The sequence below is a fragment of the Filicampus tigris genome, chromosome 17, assembly GCF_054856515.1.
Source record: "Filicampus tigris isolate MCC_2025a chromosome 17, RoL_Ftig_1.0, whole genome shotgun sequence".
Lineage (NCBI taxonomy): Eukaryota > Metazoa > Chordata > Actinopteri > Syngnathiformes > Syngnathidae > Filicampus > Filicampus tigris.
The window spans coordinates 8725873-8746417 of record NC_141233.1 but is presented as its reverse complement, the minus strand read 5'-3'; the positions used below and the strand labels follow the sequence as shown (position 1 = coordinate 8746417).

Genomic DNA, 20545 nt, shown 5'->3' with positions numbered 1-20545 from the left:
TCATTCCTAGATGTCAAATATGTACAGTGCCTTCAAAATACGGCACCAAATCTGCTTGTGGAAAAGCTTCAAATGTGTGACAACCATATACCTGTAGATTTCACTGAATTGAAAAGGTTGTGTTGTGTCCTCGGTTGGTGGTCGTACGCAGTGGAAACACCAGTGCGTTTCTCGACACTCCCCCCCCCCCCCCCCCCCCCCCCCCCCGTTGCTCTTGAAAGTAACCACTCGGCCTTCCGGGCATCATGAGCACTGAGGTGTGTTACACAGTGCGGGGAGGCAAGTGTAGGACTCGTCATGAGTGCACGCGTGTGTTTTACTGAATCGACGTGTTGCAGTAGCACAGCACCAAAATGTTGCCAAATTACTGGCAAAAGCAGCAAGGTGATGTCAGTGTGGTTGTAACATAAGGTGTGTCTCCGAAAAGGTTTGCACATGGCTAGTCGGTGCTCTTCTATTTAGTGTGCAATTGCGTGTCATCATTTAAAAAAAAAAAAAAAAGTTAAGTGCTTGTCCGCTGAGTGGCAATGAGATGTATGAGTCTCTCTCGGCATCACAAATGATCTTCTAATTCAATTTTTCGACTCGAGTGAGCGATTGGCTTTTTTTTTTCCTCGACACTCATGCATCTTTTGCATATGTGCACATTTTAGGAAATCAAGAGGATTACGGTATGCGTCAGCTACAACAAAGGCAAGTAATGAGGGGGGCATTCCTCAATGCAATTTCAACCTACCATTACATTGTTTTGATATTATGAAATTGCTCATTTGTTGTTAAATGGGTTGGTTAAAGGCACCTAGTGTCACCTAGGCAGAGTGGGAAGCTCCATCGTTTTTAGGAAGGAGCTTTAAGCAGCACCAAAGTCTGTGGTGGGAAGCCGATTCTTCTTCTCTGTGCCCCTTCAAAGTCATAATACAGTGGTGACCTTTTGTGCCCTAACGGTCGTCGGGGGTCCAGGGCCAAGGGGAAAACCTCTTCTCCAAAATGTCACATGTCCTCCAGCCCCCAGGCGGAGAAGCCTCTGTCAGACGTAGGCCGACTCGCTAGACTGGGTCCTGCCCAGGTTGGGAGCCTGAGACAGGTGGGAAACGTCCTTCTTGCGCACTTCGCAGATGGACTTCCTTCGGGCCTGCACGCCACGGATGGCCGTCTTTATCTTGCGCCAGCCCAGGTGGTTGAGCTCGGCCAGGTTGAGCACCACGCAAATGCCGCTGACCGCAAACATGAAGACCAGGAACACGGTCTTTTCCGTGGGGCGAGACACGTAACACTCCACCTCCTTCACGCACGGGTAGCGGTCGCACTCGAACATCCCCGGCACGTTGAAGCCGTACAGGAAGTACTGGCCCGCCAAGAAGCCGATCTCCAGGGCGTTGCGGAAGACCACCTGGATGACGTAGAAACGGGAGATCCCCTCCTGTCGCCGCACTTTGGCGCTCTTGTGCGTCGGAGGGAGCCCTCGAGGCCCGTTGGGGATCTCCTTGACCTCCAGGCAGTCGTGATCCTCCTTACTGCTGTCGGGGTGCACCAGGATGCCGTTGATGTTGCGGGAGTGAAGCTTGCGAGTGTGATGGTCGTGATGGCGGCCGTGGTGACCGTGACCGTGGTGGTCCATGTACGGGTGCAGCAGGGAGTAGCTGCGGTCCCGGGCTTTGGCCGACTGGTGGACGGAGTAGGTGATGAAGCACAGGCTGGGCGTGCACACCAAGATGATCTGGAAGACCCAGTAGCGGATGTGCGAGATGGGGAAGGCTTTGTCGTAACAAGCCTGGTTGCAGCCGGGCTGCATGGTGTTGCAGATGAACATGATCTGCTCATCCTCGTACACCTTCTCGCCCACTATGCCAACTATCAGGATGCGGAAAATCACCACCACGGTTAGCAGGATCCTAAAGACACAGGGAGGGAGCAGAACAGGAAGGGTCAGGTCAACGTTAATGCAGAAATCGAACAAATTACCGTGAGATATCTTTTGGATTTGTTTGGATGTAGGCGTGGTTTTGGTTTCATATGTAATGTTTTCCTCTGTCCTTTTTTCATTCCTTATCTACTCATTAGGTTTTTGTTTCCGCGTGTTGCCGTCAACTGTGGACGTTTGAGGGTGGACTGGCTGACTCCAAAGCAAAGTGCATTCTAGTTATCCAAATGAGATGTGATGAAGGCATGGATTACAGTCTCAAAGTGCTGCCGCTCAGTTCAGTTCAGCGTCCACGTGCTGCCATGCCAATCTAATCTGCCCAGGGCCTTTACAATCAGCATTGCTGGCCAATGTAACTGTTTCTTTAGCCAATGGGATGTACTGTATGACTCAATCATATTAGCATATTTATATCCTCTAATTGGTCAGTCGGCGCAAGCCAATGCGATTTTGTTTGTTTGATAACATTGCATGCCATGTGTGTACGCGAGCAGCTTCATGCATATGTATGTACACGTTATTGCTCAACAGCTGGGACGAAAAGGATAGCATTTCATTTATTATAGCATACATGCTCACAAGTTCATAATCATGACAGGATGCCAGTTAGTAGAGTGACTCACACGCCGCATTGACATCAGTGTGTGTATGCCGACACATATGCTTAAACGGTTTGCTGTTTGTCATACTAAACACTAAATATTAGCCAACTTAGCCACTGCAGAGGAGGAATGGGCCTTTGCAATTGCACTGTCAGCACTTTGTAATGAGCAGCGAGCGCCCGCACATCACAGGGTGTCCGGTGCCAAAATGCAGTGGATGCGCATTGCTTCCTGCGTGGAGGAGCCAGTTATTAAGAACGCACTTATAGGCAGCCAAAAGGAGTGGAGGCAAGATCAATGGGAGCTGGCCTCAGGTGGGATTGGCCAACTACGGTAAACACAATGATGTACTGTAAATGTGCGTGTGAATGAGTGTGAGACAAAGTGGGGCTCCTGCTTAACAAAGGTGGTTGGAGCTGATTTAAAATACAGCTCAAATTCTTTCTATAAGTAAATTGTGAGTTTGTGTGCGTTGTGTGCTATTTTTGCACAAGGCACATTCACATTGTTTGCTGATATATTCAATGACCACAATAATAGGTACACTCGCTCAGTCTTAATGACATCCAAGAGCTGTAACGTCAAGTTAACGAAAGTCAACCTTTATGAATATTTACATTTAAGGTTCCGGTTATACAGTATTTTTCAATGGTGTTGAACTGCATACTAGGTGTTTCTAATGTTTTGACCTTCTCATATTGCACACTACGACTGCATTGATGAACGTCGCTGACAGTCTGACTTTGCCAAAACAGAGCTTTGTAAAGGCAGATTTCTTTGCTTCGTCTCATGTGTTTGGATTGTGGCAGCATACCTAATAATTTTTCAAACGAGTGACTTTATTATGAGGCTTCACTTGCATTTAAAGGCCTGTTGCCAAAGCAACTGCTAAAATGTGAGATGTTTGAGCAGGGTGAGAAAAAGGGTTTATATAAGCTATGCATGCTGTATTCCTCAAATGTAAATATTGTTGTTAGAAAAACGGATGGAATCTTGGACTAAATTTAATACAATAATATTAGATGAAAACTGTTGCAAGTTTGAACAATTAGCATCTCTGGTGAGTATGATGTATTTTATTTACCGTACATTTACAGTATTTAGGTTCTGGTCATGGATAAACACTGATTCTGAATAGCTCCCGATGATGAGCGTGACGCCGTTTTTGTATAGTACTGCTGGTTTCTCATAATGCTCGGACTCGCACCCGAAATACGCGTTTGCAATTCGTTTACAGTTTAAACGGCGAACCCCCAATCAATTGGAATGGATTACGAATTATTGCTGAAAAAAAACACGTCGTAGTCCAAAAAAATGAATCATCCAATTTGATGATAACGATGGTAAACAGAGTGCACTTATTGCGCTTTATCTATACCGTATGTTGTCCATGGCGCTTTACCAAGCCTCACTTTTTGGAAAACACATCAGAATGTACCAAGACTGTATGTGTCCGACACACTGACGCAGGTTTTCCTTTTTAGTTTAAAATAACTCATTTACACAAACACTTCCGAGTGTCGCTCTTGAAGAACGCGCTCCACACGACACTTTGCATCCCCACATATGAATTAACGTCACACGTATTGCCATTCAAACCTTCCTGTGACACCAGTACGCGCGTTCTCACTCGAATCCAAAAATTCCGATTCAGCATTCGTTTTTAACAGCCAAAAATTCCGATTCAGCATTCGTTTTTAACAGCCAATTTGCATCTCAATTCAAGTCACCACCGATTCGTGCACAGCTCCAGTTTCTCATAATAGCCACGTGATAGCGGTGGTATTTAAATCATGTAATTGCCACTGAAGGCCCTTTTGCCAAATGCACTGTGTAAGAAATGTCTAAAACTTCTGTAAGTGTCTTTGAGTTCAAAAGATACACGTTTTTCTTAGAGGAGTGGAAGCAGCTGAAAGCGAAAAGCAGACAAAGGACACGTGTTGTTCGCGTGAAAGAGGTTTATAATAGGATAGTGCTCCACCTGCGAGTGCATGCCAAGTATGTTTCCTTGTGTGTGAGACGCAGACACGGGGACCGAGACAATGAGGGAGAGTCAGCCATGTGTGTGACGTGCAAAATGGCAAACGTGCCCGGCCGTCTGTGATGGAGCAGCTGTGAGTGCGTACGCTACACTGACTTTCACTCCATGAGCGCCTAGAACACAATAAAGCTCAGCTGCACCTTTGGACCTCCATAAATTAAATTTAAAGTTGTCGTAAGGCAGGCTTCAGTTCTAATCAAAAGGTTGATATCTTTCGTCATCATAAGGCGGTATATTATATACTATACTGTGTGCTCATATATATATATATATATATATATATACATATATGTTTAAAGTTGAAGTCAACCCAAACATATATTTTTTTAAGAATATGTTCTATGCAGGCCCACTAGTTGAAAGAAGGCATTATGAAATATGAGTTAAGCAGCAAAATCTACGCGTTTTTAGCCATTTCACGGGGGCGGCCATTTTGTTACTTCTGTCGACTGAAAATGACATCACAGACCCTCGGGGCTCAGATACCGACCAATTATAGCTCGCCTGTTTTCTAAAGCTGAGCTATGATTGGTCGTTATCTGAGCCCTGAGCATCTGCGATGTCATTTTCAGTCGACAGAAGTAACATAATGGCCGACCCCAGAGATGGCTAAAAACAGGTGGATTTTGCTTAATTCATATTCCAGAAACACAATATTAATCAGAATGCTGTGTTTCAACTAGTGGGCATAGAACATATTCTTAAAAAAATATGTTTGGGTTGACTTCCTCGTTAAGACTGTTGAGGCTGCAATGTATAAAATGCCAAGTGCCTAGTATGCACTAGCATCCCCTTTCTAGTTATGGCCTTCTTCATCTAAAGCCAGTTATAATTATTAATTTAGAACTCAGTTTTGTATTTTTTCTGACCTTCTCCTGAGGAGTTGGTAGGTTTTCATTCCCAAAACATGCATGTTAGGTTAATTGAGGACTCTTAATTGTCCATAGGTGTGAGTGTGAACGGTTCCGTAAATGTGCCTGGTGATTGGCTTTTGACCCGTCCAAGGTGTACCCCGCCACTCACCCCAAGTCAGCTGGGATACGCTCCAGCTCACCCACCAGCCTAATGAAATGAGCACTATAGAAAATGGATGGATGGAGGAATAAAAGATAAATAAAATGTATTGGAACTTTTATGTCATGTAACACCCTACATAACTATCAAGAAATTCCACACAAACCTCCTATTATTGTATTGCAGGTTTTGAGCTATTCATTGCCGTATCATTAATAGGTTCTTGCCAATGAACATATTGGGTGTTGTGCGGTGTTTGTTTGTCTTGGGAGCAATTGTGTGTGCGCGCGCGCGCGTGAGTGTGTCAATATGTGCACTCCTTTGCTGGCTAACAGGATAATCAGCACATGGCAGATTGCTGCATTAGCAGAAAGGAATGAAGGAAGGTTATCTGCAAACATCAGTGTTTTAGTGCTGCACAGCGCCAGTAGTGTGCTTGAGCACGTTGGGCCAGAACCGCCCCAAGCTCTCAACCTGCAGAAGATTCAAAAACCACCACTCTTGGCCCTAAAATACATTTCTAGTCCAGTACACAATATTAAAAAAACTGCTTTGGAGTTGTAAAGAAGAATTTTGAAGATGTAGGTTCTGCATTATTATACCTTGTGGCATACAGTGCATATGGCGAGTGCATTTTTCTTCCTTCAGTAATAGCAGCTGCCCACCTCCCCGAGGGCGTCTTTTCAGTCACGAGTAATCATTATTTTTTGACGACGGGGTGCCACAGTTTCAATAACATTTGAAAGACGATTGGCGTTTCAATGACCAGCATGTATGCTATTTATTTTTATTTACCATTTGGAGCCAGTGATGTCAGGATCGCATTAATAAGTAAGTAAGTTACTAAGAAAGGCGTCACTCTAAAATGCGCGCGCTTTCAGTAACGACAAACCTAACGCCTTACTTTTACCAGCCAAGTAATCAGCCTCTTTAAATGTCACAAAAACATTACTACATACTTGTAGAATATATTTACTTCTTCTTGGAGGAGACATTAATATTTCAAAGAATAGCACCTTTCACCACCGAAAGCAGTTGCAGTTAATCACCTCCAGGTTGCAGCAGTGAGAAAGAATTGGCAAGACTTAAAGCGGAAGTCAACCCAAACATTTTTTTTAAGAATATGTTCTATGCGGGCCCACTAGTTGAAACACATTATTCGGATTAATATTGTGTTTGTGGAATATGAGTTTAAAAATATGTTTGGATTGACTTCCTCTTTAACTAAAAAGCACATACCTCTGAGCCACAGTGCCCCCTTCACCCATATTGTACATTCAACAAAACTAATAGTTAATAAATAATAAAATACAAGAAGGCGCTCAACAAATAATTGTACATTATGGAACACGTCAAAAATATTGAATATTGGGAGACATCAACTTCACATTCCTGTCTGATGGTGTATGGTTCGAATTATGTTTTCAGCGCGTTGACGACTCACATGCCCATACAATACTACATAAACTGCAGTAAAGGAAAGGAGAGAGATTCACGTTTTCAAGCTGGAAATACAGTCACTATTTTGAGTTTGTGTCAGCTAAAACCAAAATATGTTTGTTGTTGCACAGCTTGTGCTGTCGACAGAGGGTTTTCAAGCTTCAATAACCCTAGGTAAAAAACAAAACAAAACAAAAAACATGGATCACAGTGAAGTAATTGGTTTGGTATCAAAAACATTTCTAGGTTAACTGAAGTCTAAAAAGACTGTCTTTTAAAAAAATATATTAAAAACAAGTAGCCTATTTATGTTAAGTGACATCACAAAAATACTCATTTCTTAAAAACGAAAATAATTTTGTTAAGTCAAAAAGGTTGCCTTTATTTTATTTTTAACAAAAACAAACTTTATTCTTAAATTTCTTAAATGAAATGCACTTGCAATTCAGCGGCAAAACCGGGTGTCATTTTATGTTAAGCAGAGTTGTCGGTATCTGCTGAATGTAACTATTAAAGGAACTTGTAATCGAACTTTGTTACTTTTCAAATCAAGTAAACAGTAAAGTAACTAAGATACTTTCAATGCAAGTACTCAGTAAAGTAACTAACCACGTTACCATTCCAAGGTAACTGCGGCAACGCCGCTTGTAGCCATGTAACACCGCCAGCTGATGTCAGCATGGGCAACAAATTTGACATGAAGAATATGACAACACGATGGCATGCTGTGCAGTATATGAAAATGAAGTATCCTGATTAATGAGCAGCGGACTGTCCTGTGCGACATTAGCTGCTCTGCCACTGGTACGTTAGCTGGACTTACTGGCTCGGTGTGTCCCACAGGCTTCAAAAGGCACTCGCGTGCACACATGCACATTCATTCATAAGGCAGCTGCTGCCGCCGACCCCCTCGGGACGACGAGAGCCCGCAGCGTGACAGCAGATTCAGAAAATGCACACATAGAGTATTCGCTCTCTCTCTCTCTCTCACACACACACACACACACACAATGAATATACAGTCAAACTCCCCTGAAGTGGCCTGTCTATTTTCTGTATCCTGTTCAGGGGCACGACAGGCTAGAGTCTGTCCTGGGCCGACTACACCCGATACTGGTCACGGACCAGAAGAAAGCAGCAGTATGAATCCAAGTCAATCCCATGGAAAAGTAAACTACTACTACTAGTTATTCTTTGTCTTTGAATTCAGCATGAGATTTGGTTTTGGTTTGACTGTTTTTGTGCTTTTTACTGTCTTTGTTATTCATTTGTTTTATTGTTTGTTGTTGTTGTGACTTACTTTTGCTCCATGTACAGCACTTTGTATACAGCGGTGGTTGTCATAAAGTGCTTTATAGATACAGTTGAGTTGAGTTTAACTGCGGTAAACATGTTTTTGCAGTTGCATGACAGTTACGAATGTCACTTAAAAAAATTGCCTGTGCAGTCGGTTAGGGTTTTACGATTGTGACAGTTTGATTCTTTCTACAGTATTGGCATTATTTCACAGTTTCACTCGGAGTGTGTTTGATCTTCACGGTCCCACTATGCTGTTCAGTATGCTGAATGTTCAGCAGCAGGAGCACATCCGGCCTTATCTGCAGGGTCAGGAAAAATCTCCGCAGTGAGGCCTTGAGCAAAAAGATTTATCCCACCCATACGGTCTCAATAATAAGCTCCACCGATTGCCGTAACGAATAAAGACTTGCGCAGGCCGAGAAATTAGGCCGCTTAATGATGAGTGTGCAGACATTTCTATCCTACTGCCACTCATCCCCCCACAACTCTGCTTTGGAAGTCCTTTAATAGTTTGGAATATATGGCAGGCAGGCCGCCTGAGGGTCCACTAAACAGCACTGTGAATGATGTTTTTAAGCGCGCTCTCACGAAAGCAGGTTAACCAAGTTCAATCCGCATATTTTTACGGAGCGATTAAAACGTAAATGGTTTATAAGTACGATGGACTGTGGAGAATTGTAATAATCACTCTTCTTGCTCATGAGGGAAACAACTTATTTCTGTAATTGAGAAACCGATCCCCATTAGTTTAAGAGAAAAAGAAGGCAAGATTATTCAGAGGATGATGCATCCTTCCTCTTTTCCCTTCATTTTTCATTCACCCTTTCATCTATAATGCTCTTTCCATTCCTCTCCCTTTACTGGCAGAAGAAAGATAAATTCTCTCTGAAGGTTTCAAATGAATGAACCAGTGCATTTTTGCTGACTGCATCAAAACGCAATTCCTGAAACCACCACAAATCTTATTGCTTTCCAGTGTTTGGAGTAACGACAGCTTCTCTATCATGAAAAATATGATCACCACTGAGGGTTTGCATGGTCTCAAGTGCAGTGTGCTAAGTTCAGCATAACTACACAACTTTCATTAAAATCCCAGCGTTGATATATGGTGCTTTAATGCATTCTCAAGTCTCACATAATGGGCAGTGTGATACGAACACTTCATGCATGTAATAGCATATCATAGTTTTGATTAGGGCTATAACTCAGTGTAATTGATAGTACATTTTGCACATTAGACAACTACAATAGCAAATTATTATACAATTAGGTACGTTTTTACACGCACACACACACACACACACACACACACCCTCCCCCACACACACACACACCCACACACACACATGCAATGTTTTCTCATTACTAAAACTTTTATATAGTTAATACGAAAATAATTTTGAACTTAAATTATTTTTGTTATTTTATTGCTGTTGGGTGGATTTTTTTTTTTAATCAAAATGGCACAAGATAATTAATATTCTCTACTTTATGCATTCAATTATGGGTGTCACTCAGAATGCTGCAAAAGATTGCGTCAAAACTGTCTGGTAGTATCATCAAAATGAAAAATAATAAATGTATAGGATGCAAATTACATTTTCTCGCCCTCTTCTTGTGTCATTTCCAGTATCAGTATGTCGGAACTTATATGTATATTTCTTGTAGATGTATTTTTTTTTATCTGTGGGAAAAAAAAATCCATCATATTTATTTGTATATTATTCCTTTTAATACTACTGTAAACCCAACACTGCTCAATGTGAAATGCGGAAAATGCATAGAGTGTAAGGGTTAAGTATCAAATTAAATTAGTTGCACCCGTCCTGTCTTGATAGAGACTTGATTGATGGCTTTCCTTGGCCTATGGCCTTCTGTGTTGTCTTTGCTGATATATGATGATAAAACAGAGTGTATGACACAATAAGTGGCAGTCTGGCCTATTGAGCCTGTCTGTCCTCTCTCTGCTCTCATGCTGTCTCCTCTGCAGACCCATGTCATCATTCTTGAGCTGAACCTCAAGTCACTCTCTTTCCGCTAAGCGCTTCATGCTTCTCACAATGGGACGCAATGCGGCCATTGCGCCATTTGCAACGGAAGCTTATTGCTCGCCATTTTACCGGGAAAGAACTGTGGCTTAAATGCTTTGCTCTATGTTAGCCTGGGTCCAAAGCATCTGACGTGTAAAATATACTGCACTGTACATTTCTGAGGAAACATTTTTTCTATTCCCAGAGAACGTGTAAAAAAATATTACACATTTTTAAAAAGTACATAATTTTACTTTCATTTGTATGCATCTTATTTGCGATGAAAATTGCCTTTAGAATGCATTTATTTATCTGGTTAGAACTCACCAGGCACTTCAGTAGGCACACTTGCACAATCTAATACAATCCAGTGCAAAAAAAATCTGCCTGTACAAACGCTCAATTATGTTTGACATTGTTAAACGCGCTTCTCATGTAACAATATGGTATACTTTGCAGTGGTAGTAGTACGACATAATTAGCTGTTTCTAGGAATGAAAGCCTCTCGTGTAACCAACTATGGTTTAAAATATGAATAATATATATATTAAGATCAGAGTAAACACAGAAGTATACAAAGCAGTGCTGCTCTCCCTTTGTGTGATGTTCATGAGGGATGACTGGAGGAATAAGTGTTACTTAGGGGAAATCTGCAAAGATGAAGCACATTAACGTGCAGGTTCAAGTTCAACCACCCAGTAAATTGATCTTGATCGAGAATTTCAATGTAAAACAGGCCTCGGGGCTTATAAATAGTTCATGAAACATATCTTCATAAAGTGTCAAACTCATTTCAGTCCCGGGCCACATTGTTATGTTTTCCCTCAGAGAGCCCTTATGACTGTGAAGACGAATGCATCATCACCTCATTGATGGATAACTACTTTTGAAATCCCAAGTCGAGGAAAATAGTTCAACAATATCTCAATGTTATTAAAAGTGAATACAATTTGCGATTTAGCTTTTGTAAAGCAAACGTACATGATTTTCTTTAGCGGGCCACATAAAATGATGTGGTGGGCCTTGAGTCAGACACCTATATTCTAAACTCAAAAAGGGACCGAAACGTATGCATAAAGCATAGCAACGCGGAGCAGTGAAACATTGCACATGCTCTGGGAACTTACGCGGCCCATCAATATGTTGCTGCGATGAATAATATCCTGCAGTGAGTGAACGCTGAGCTCAGCTTTACCAGGAAAATCCGCCATGAAACAGCAAAATCAATTGCAGTCAACACCGAGGATTGATGCACAAATAAACTAATGACAACCCTTGCGATGTGCAGACAAATAGTTTAATCTAAAAGATCAATGATCTCCTTCAAGTCATCATAGAATGATGGATCACTAATCAAATGTTGACATAGGGATTTCTATCATGGAAGCTGATGAGAAATAATAGAAGAAGCTGCTCACAAGTGGCATACAGTGTTCTTGTATCTGATTATTTTGGGGAGAATTTGGGAGCTCTTGTCAAAGCAGGGTACCTCCCCCTGCTGGATATCTTGACCTATTTAGGCTAAGAGGCAGCTAGAATGCAAATAACTACTGCGGCAAGCAACACTTTTAAAGAGGCCATGTACAATTTTTGCTTTCCTTTTAGAACCAACACAAGAAGGCATGTAAACGTTTTGAAGAAATGTTTTTGTCATACTGTGTTTGACCACGAAAGCAGTAGAATGAAATTCGAGACACCTCAATATTGTGTTCAAGTGTAAAAATATATCAAGCACTGTTAATAACAACACTGGTCAACAGCTAATTTTAATCAGAGATGTAGTTATGTGTCCCTAAATGTATTTTCGACATTGATTTAAAAAAAGATCTATACTTTTTTTTCCAGCACATCAGGTTTGTGAGATATTTTTCTTTTTTTGTTTTTAAGTATAAAAGCTTGCAGAAGACGGATTTTACAACGGCTTGTAATTTATAGTTGTCGTTTCAGAAGAAAATTCCACCCGATGCTGAACCTAACCCTGAATTCATGAATATAACTTTATTACATATATTATTGCGGTTATTATTATTATTATTATTATTATTATTATTATTATTATTATTATGAAAACCTGATGTGCTACAGAAAACACGAGGGCAGAACCAGAATCAGAGAAAAAAAATAATCTAGAAAAATTTACTTGCATCTCTGATTAAAAAATGTAGTAAAAAATTGTTGATCAGTGTAAGACAAAAAAAACAGCATTAACGTTTCGTATACTGTTATCTTGCAGATACAGTACACTTAACGTGCAATTTATTTTGTAATTTGCTTGTCACATGAGTCTAAGTAGAGGTTGACCACCAAAAATATCTTATAGTCTGGCAACGGCAGCAGATGGACATGTCAAAAGTTCTCTCCGCTTGAAAGACGGGACTTCAAGATTTTAGCAATGATGTCTGATTGTAAAGTGGACTCAAGTCAACTAATAGGTTCACCCCGTAGTAGGTAGGTAGGTAAATATTGTTAGCATACTGGAATAATTGTCTGAGTCAGTTTTAATTATTGTTTCGTAGTCAATAAAAAGGTGTGCTTGTTAAAATTGCTTTTATTTCTTGTTGTCCAAAAACATAATATGGCTTAGGCAACTATGCTATTAGGCTAACGATAATGTAGATATGTTTGGTATGTATGTACTGTAAGTAGCTAGGTTTCATTAGCTTTATGGCATAATTTCTCATGTCATTTTCAAATCAATTAAAAAAAAAATCAATATGCTTGTTAAAATTGTGTTATTTTTCCTGTTTCCTGAAAATGTTTAAACATGGCATGGGCAACTATGCTATTAGGCTAATAATAGCTAGAGTTACCAACCTACTGTGCCTATCTACGTTGAATTCTAAATCATACGTTTTGACTTGACGATTCCCACTGTATTTATTTCACCGCCGATCGTGTATGTCCATGTGAAAAGTAGAGAAACAAGATGTTCGAAATGTAGCTCCTTTCTTAACAACACAAGGCTGGTCAAGTCTGTATACATTTTTTATAAAGGACGTGACATCTGTTGCAGCTTGTAACAAACGCCACATAGTGTTCCTAGTTTTTATGACATTTTTACACTGTTCAGGTGGTGACGGCGTGTACATTAAAGACATTGTGGTCAATGCAAAAAAAAAACAAGTCTAGAAATGTACCAGAGGAGGCTATGTAAATTTTTCATTCCAGTATAATTATTTCGAGCAGCTGTAGCTTTGAAAATGTATGAAGCTACATCGCTCATTTGAAGATGCATCCACGGCTGCTTATTAAAGTTGCTGTTTATTCAGCCAAGGCTGCATTGCTGTGTCTGCGTAGATGGTGAATATTGCATGTCATTTCTCTCTAAATAGCACTGCAGTACTAAATCCCATGCAGAGGAATGTGAAAATTAAAAAAAAAAAAACGTCATGTTGCAATACAAAGAGCGCATGTTGACATTGTTAGATGTTTTGAAAGTGTTCTGTTTTTGCCCTCACGTCCTTTCCTCTCCTTGCATCCAGCAATATTTAGGATTTTATCTTCCAAGGATCACTCTCTCCCTCCATTATCTTTGCCTCTTTTCCTCGCTCTACTTGTCTTTGGCTCTGGCCCCGCAGCATTGCAGTGGAGAGCAAAATGCATCAAATTCCTCCCTTCCGCTCTACCTGCAAGGTGTACACCTCTGATTTGTTGGTGCAGCCCCAAGGCTTCGTGCTTTTCACGCTAGACAACACACACACACACACCTGTGGTCTCAAGAACATCTCAGCACAACATTTCAATGAAGAAATAGGCTCAGGTATATGTCGTGATCATTTCCTTTTTTTTTTTTTTAAATATGGTGTACATACTGTATGTGATTCAAGGACCATCAAGCCCGAGTGTGAGCTGCGTGTGGTCAGCTGGGCACGTAACGCAGTGGCCCTAGAAGCTGGATGTCCTTCACATTTAATTATTTTGTTTGCATGTATCGCTTTTGGAGAGAACATTTGTTTGTCCTTTTGTGTTGTTGAGCGTATGACTTCCATTATGAACACATACACACACACGCACACGCACGCGCACATCCCCTTTTCCAGCAGTTTCTATTCATTTCCTCACAGATGGATTTGCAAAATAAACTATTTATAACTCAGGCTAGTATAAATTGCTGATGCCGACATGATAAAGCATGACTTTTATAAACAGCTGTAGTGCATTGATTGCGTCTTAAAACGAAATGTTCCGTTTCCCTCCCACTTTTTTTTTTATCTTTTGCTCCCGGCCATAATTTCAATCACTGCTGCTCTATGGTAAAGTGCTATTGAAGGATAATATCTTTTTAAGAGTCTAGAAATGATCTATTTATCAGTGGCTGTTGTTCGAATCCAACTCAGATTAAATACAAAGGTTAAGTATTTTTTCTTATGAGAAACAAAATATTTATACTAATATGTGCCTTAAAGTCCTCTGACAAGAATGATGATGCCTAATGGGTTTTTTTTCCCCATGATGCACGGTGTGTATACTAATGCACTTTACAGGCCACGGTATACTGTCCTTAAATTATACAATAACCTCAAATGATGATTGCTATGACAGTACAATAAATCGTTTTAGCATGTGAATGGGGAGAAACTATACAATGCTTTCATTTTCACAATGCAAATATGATTACATTCATTGGTTAATTATGTGCATATTGAACAAGATGAGACCAGCCTTCAAAAGAGCACGTTTGTCATAATATGGAAGCCACCTGCAGTTAGTCTGAGGCATAGAAGCAAATCTCACTTTGTCCCTTTCCAAGACTATGATTAAGACAACCTAGTTTCTATTTCTAGTTTTAATTACCTACCAAATGCAATTGCATAGGTTATCTTAAAGTCTGCAATTAAGAAGAATCATAATGGCACCTGGAGCACACAGTGTCTGATGGTGGAATGCCATCGTCATATTGCAAGAGAACAACCCAAACAGATGACCGACATGCAAAGGACAATTATCAGCCAATGGGAGACGACAATGTCATGTACTTTGGAGCAGCATCATTTCACCTACAAGTGCAGTCATGCAATGTGTTTATCGTAAGAAGTACTACACAGGCTCAACATTCTATTTGTGCTGCCATCAAGCAGTTGCTGCATGCTCCGGCCACGCTGTGCGAAGAAACTCTAGACGATGCACAACTGTGAATCGCTGCATCACAGTTGATCGTGTTGGCACGTGCGACAACAGATCACTACTGACCACACCCAACTGTGGGGGAGGGGGAGGGAGAGATTTCGTTGACGTTGGCTGTGGTCAGTGGTGCAACAGACTTGAACCTTTCAACCCACAGAGGTCAGTGCAACAATTTGGACTCCATACACTGTTTATGGTGTGGAGTGTTTCCAATTTAGGAGGCACCTGTACAGCGTAAGACTGTGCCAGAGGGTGAGCAGCATTCTCCAACTTGCTGGGAAATCCCAAAAATAGAATTCGGATGGATTTCCTGACCATGCAAACACATGCTTAGTGTTGGGGATTCAAATCTTAACAAAAGGGTTTTGACATCTAGCCTCAAACGGTGGATGTATACAGTCACCTGTCTACAGATTTCTTAGAGAAAAAAAACACCAACAACATCCAGACTATTAATTCAATACAATGGAACCTATGAAAGTGAAATTGAAAGTAATAAAATACAATTAACCCTTAAGGCTGCGGTTTATTGTTCGTGCCACGGCTATGTCGCAGATTTTTGGCAACACATATTAGAGGGTTTTTACCGCGTACCTTACATAGAAAATATACTCTTAAATCGCAGAAAATGTCTCTTTGTGTGTTTCGTTTTAATTTAACCACACACACCGGCCGATTGTTCCTATTGGTCAACAAGGTGTTCAGGCTCCACAAGCATTGTCAAGGGTAAGGTGATCGCCCTGGCGATATTATAATAATACATAGAGAAGAAATGGGCTACAAATAAAAGAGAAGGTCAATATTTGGAAATTGCAAGGCTTTTGACTGCACTCAAATATTTTGGGATATTTCTGAGACTCTCCACGCTTCACTTTTTAGCTACAGGTAAATGTGACTCGATGAATACTGTATAGTTAAGTATTGCAAAACTAGTTTTGTTTCAAAACAAAAACAAACCTACCGTAACAGCCCCACTAGTGTCCAATGTCTGGCCACTCATAATTTCAAAACTCCGGAAACTGTGCAAGTTGTGTGAAAGGCTTAAGAGTGAGATTGACCGCTGTCATGCATGGCGCCTTGTGTGATGCGCTGTCATCTCGGGAAACCTCAGCTGAACTCACTCAAGACTTCTGTTCAGTGAGCATCAAAGAATGAACTTGCATGAGTGTTGCTTTTTATTTGGCAATTGTCCATTTTTTCTAATCAACGTTCGGGTGTATTTTATTGATTTTTTTTTTACATAATTGACAATATTACTATTCTTTGTTATTTTTATGTGTTAATGTCATCAGTAGTTACCTTATTTTTTGACAGTTATCAATGTTAATATTGCATTCAACATTAACTAATTTAAACATGTTCTGATGTTGATAGTTGGGCCTTGGTTTTATTTTATTTTGAAACCAGTTTCTCGTAATGGATCGTGTTTGACCTTAAGGTTCCACTGCATTGCTAAAACTAGGGCTCCTCAGCCCATTATATTGTATCCAGGTTTCATGTAAACACTTAGTCAAACAGAAAAGACATACGTTTAGGGAACTGCAGCCGACTCGCGTGAGCGCATAGTGGTACCAAAGACAATGTTCGGAGCTTGAACTGCATGGACAAGCAGGAACGATGCGGGGACCTCATCGGAAAACTCTAATGTTACAGCTAATGCCCCAGGGCCACCTTGAGAGGCTCTCAGGACAAACACGATTTGAGTGAAACAAAAACACATTTACGTAGTGTATCACTTTATTTAGGATTGTCTGGATGTTCGTATCCTGAGGGTGTCAACCACCTTCTGGATTGTTTAACACTTAACCCTGTTTGTGTAATTTTGGGTTATTAAGCTAATGGCCTATCATAAAAAACAAAAAAAAACACCACCAAAACAAGTACTTAAAGCACCATTCTAAATTGAGCCAGAAAAGCTTCTAGGCTGATTATAATGGTGACTCAGGGAACCATTTTAATGTTCTTCCAGTGAAGTGCATGATCAACAAATAGCTTAATTAAGCACAGGAGAGGGAGCCATTACATTGTTAGAGTATTCATTATGACTTTTGAAAGCGGGAGCAGACAAATTGAGAGTTGCCTCCATGCCTCTGAAAAACTACAGGTGGCGTTCTGCATTTTGTATAACGGTTGACCTGATTAAAAAAAACAAAAAAAAACGCATTCAATTATTCTTTGACCACTAGGGGGCGGAAAGACTCATTTAAAAAACAGTTCACAACAGTTAGCAATTAGCTTAGCAAGTAGCCATGGCTGACATGGTAGCAAACAGTTGCCTACTTACAAATCCAGTAGAAACAGAGCAACACGGACATCCCTTTGGTCTCCTTTTTCCGGCCACCTGTTGAACGCAATTCCAATATTCACTGGCGTTTTAGCCCTTGTGCTATCTTTTAGCGCTAGCTAAATATTCAATATTGTTCAGCAGTTACTCGGACAAGAAGAATGAGCTTACAAATGGCTCCTCAGAACTTGAAAGTTGGAGCTTAATTCCTAGTAGTAACCCCAATCACATGACTGTAAAATCTTACTCAATGCGTCTTTAAATCCAGTCAGCATCCTTGTAGGTTTTCCCTCCACCTCTCTGTACGCCAGCAGATTTAAGTGCTTAATAATGTGCTTTCAACCACAAGCAAACCTCTATAAAATGACTTAGTTGGAAGGAAAATCTCCAGAAAACCAATCGTGATTCCAGGCCAACAAGAGGTTTGGTGTAATGCAGCTCACATCATCTCTGTCATTGTGATGCAGTGACAGTGACCCACATGCTGAAGGCGATAGCCTACGTGCACACAGAGATTCCCCACACAGAAGTGTATTCTGCTCACTGCTCATGTGAGGATTATATGTATTTGGTGTAAAATTCCTTGTTTTTTTTCCTCATTTACTCAGTCAAACAGAGATGATGTGGAGTGCTTTTTTTACAAGATATATTACAGCGTGTCTGCTTGATGCCAATCAAAATAACAGCTTATCTGTTAAACCCCTCAGCGAGTGAGTGTGAAGTGTTTGCAGATAAGAAAAGACACTCAGGTGTTTCTTTTTTATTCTCTTCATTCGCACTCTTATATCCTTCTCTTCTCCTTTCTGGCCTATTGGTATAAACCTTGTGCTATCAATACAAAGGCTATTAGGCAGTATCAACACAGGAACCTCTCTGAATTAACCGTAAGACCCAGTAAAGCTACCTATTGATTATGTTTGATTCGTTTATCCCTTAACTAATGGTTAAGTGGGAAGGAGAAGGTGAGGAGGCATGGAGAGTTTTGAGGACAACATGGGTCAATCCAAACTCAGGTGAGCAAATGTCCTCAGCGAGTACACACCAAAAATAAACCCGTTTCTTACCTGCCAATCATGGTAGAGTGCTGCTGGACAGCCGCCTCCAGCAGCCTCTCCAAAATGGTCCATTCTCCCATGTTGAAGCGTCAGGGCGATCAGACCAAACGGCGTTCTCGGAGGTGACCTTTCTTCCTCTTGGACCCGGTGGCCGTCAAAGGGGGCACGGCCACTGTGACCCCCACCCCCCTGCCCCAACCTCTCCGTGAGCGGCACCAGCTCCCTTTTGACCTCTACACCTGGCCTTGGGTGATGTTTTTATGCTTCCTCCAGGCCACTCGTGCTATGATTCTCTTGCCAGTGGTGGAGAGGTGCTGATTGCCCCCCTCTCCTCACTCTCCCTCCCAGGCTTTCTCTTTGCCTGCCCCCCTCCGCCCCCCTCCCCACTCCTCCCCTGTGCAGCGATGCTTGTCCTCCCCTGCCGCACCACTCTGTTCTGCACTACAGCATATGCTATAGCTCACTGTTTGACAGGCATGATCACCCTCTCTTTTCCGCCCCTCTTTCCCTGACGTCGTTCTCCACTCTACGTCCAGGGTGCTCCTCTTGGTACCTCAGCTGGCCTGCCTGCCACCGGTGCCGCTCTGTGCTCGTCCTTGCATCGTCCTAAGATCTTCTGCTACTCTCACCTCAAGACACATGAGGCGCTCCGCTGGTCCCAGCCGGCTTACCTCAGCACAAAACGGCGTAAACAAAATCCTCTCGCACTGGATAAAAGCCCCAAATCCCACTCTGCTACTTCCTACTGAAGACTGCAGAGCCGCACCAGCACACACAGCTCCTGTCTGCTGAATGTCATTTTATGACTGGAGGAATGGTCTCTCCCAAAGCTCCGAGCGCTACAAGGACCCATAAAAAAGCTGCACTCGCACACATTGGTGGACACACACGCAAAAGCACGCTACCACCCAGCCCCTTCGTAATAAATCAGCTGCCTCGCTGCGTCCAGCGAGGCTGAACCAAGGCTCTGCAGACCTCCCGTGCTGCCTTGTCCCCCCTTTGCTAATTTGAGCACACTCCAGTGCTCAGAGTCACGTCCGCTGCAGAGAGCGCTGGTGAAAAGCTGTCCTGTAAAGCCTATTTCTGGGCTCCATCATCTTGACTCCCCGCAACCTCCTCCCCGCCACCTTCACCTCCTCCCCGCTTACCTCCGCTCTCCTTCTCCCTCCACCTTTTTTTTTTTTACTCACGTTTCCGTGCAGATCTTTCCCCAACTAGCTCTGCTCTCAGCGCTCTGTCCCCATCTCTGCGTACCCCCTCCACCTCTGTCTCGTTCTCGTGCGCGGAACCGCTCTATCTCTGTCACATTGTGAGCATGCAACACCCCACCCCCCCCAACCCCCCCGCCCCGCACGCACTCTCCCCTCTCTCTCTCTCTCTCGTGCTCTCTCCTCCCTCTCTCCCGCCCTTCCTGCTAAATGTGCTTACTCTCATCGCAGCTTTACTTATGCTTGCAAGAATGCCTCCTCCTGGCCACAAATGAGGGATTCTTACTTCTCACGCTGCATTATGTCTCATCATCTCTGCAATCCTTTGTTCCGTGGTCTTTCCCACACTCTTCAGCTGCATCGCTCATCCGGCGAAGGCAATTTCAGGAGAATTGTGTCCCCGCTCCTCCACCAGTGATTTCCCTCCTTCACTTCTCACTGTCAAGGATGACAACACACCGACGTTACCCTGACCCAACCCCGATGCCATTCCCGTATTCCCTTGCCTAACCGGCCCCTATGCTCTT

At 42.1% G+C, this 20545-nt stretch overlaps 1 protein-coding gene across 2 annotated transcripts; it reads right to left on the bottom strand.

Annotated features, from left to right (window-relative positions):
- Positions 1–200: 200 nt before the first annotated feature.
- On the bottom strand, positions 201–19178 carry LOC147133208 (gap junction delta-2 protein-like). Of its 2 annotated transcripts, XM_086012228.1 has the most exons (3): positions 18820–19178; positions 17756–17812; positions 201–1892 (listed from the first exon to the last, which is right to left on the bottom strand). In XM_086012228.1, the coding sequence occupies exons 1-3, from the start codon at positions 18888–18890 to the stop codon at positions 1028–1030; spliced, it is 993 nt and encodes a 330-aa protein (XP_085868354.1). In that variant the 5' UTR covers positions 18891–19178; the 3' UTR covers positions 201–1027. The 2 variants fall into 2 exon arrangements, with proteins under 2 accessions (XP_085868354.1, XP_085868355.1); XM_086012229.1 differs by lacking the exon at positions 17756–17812 and having other exon boundaries at positions 18820–19176.
- Between the last annotated feature and the right edge of the window lie 1367 nt (positions 19179–20545).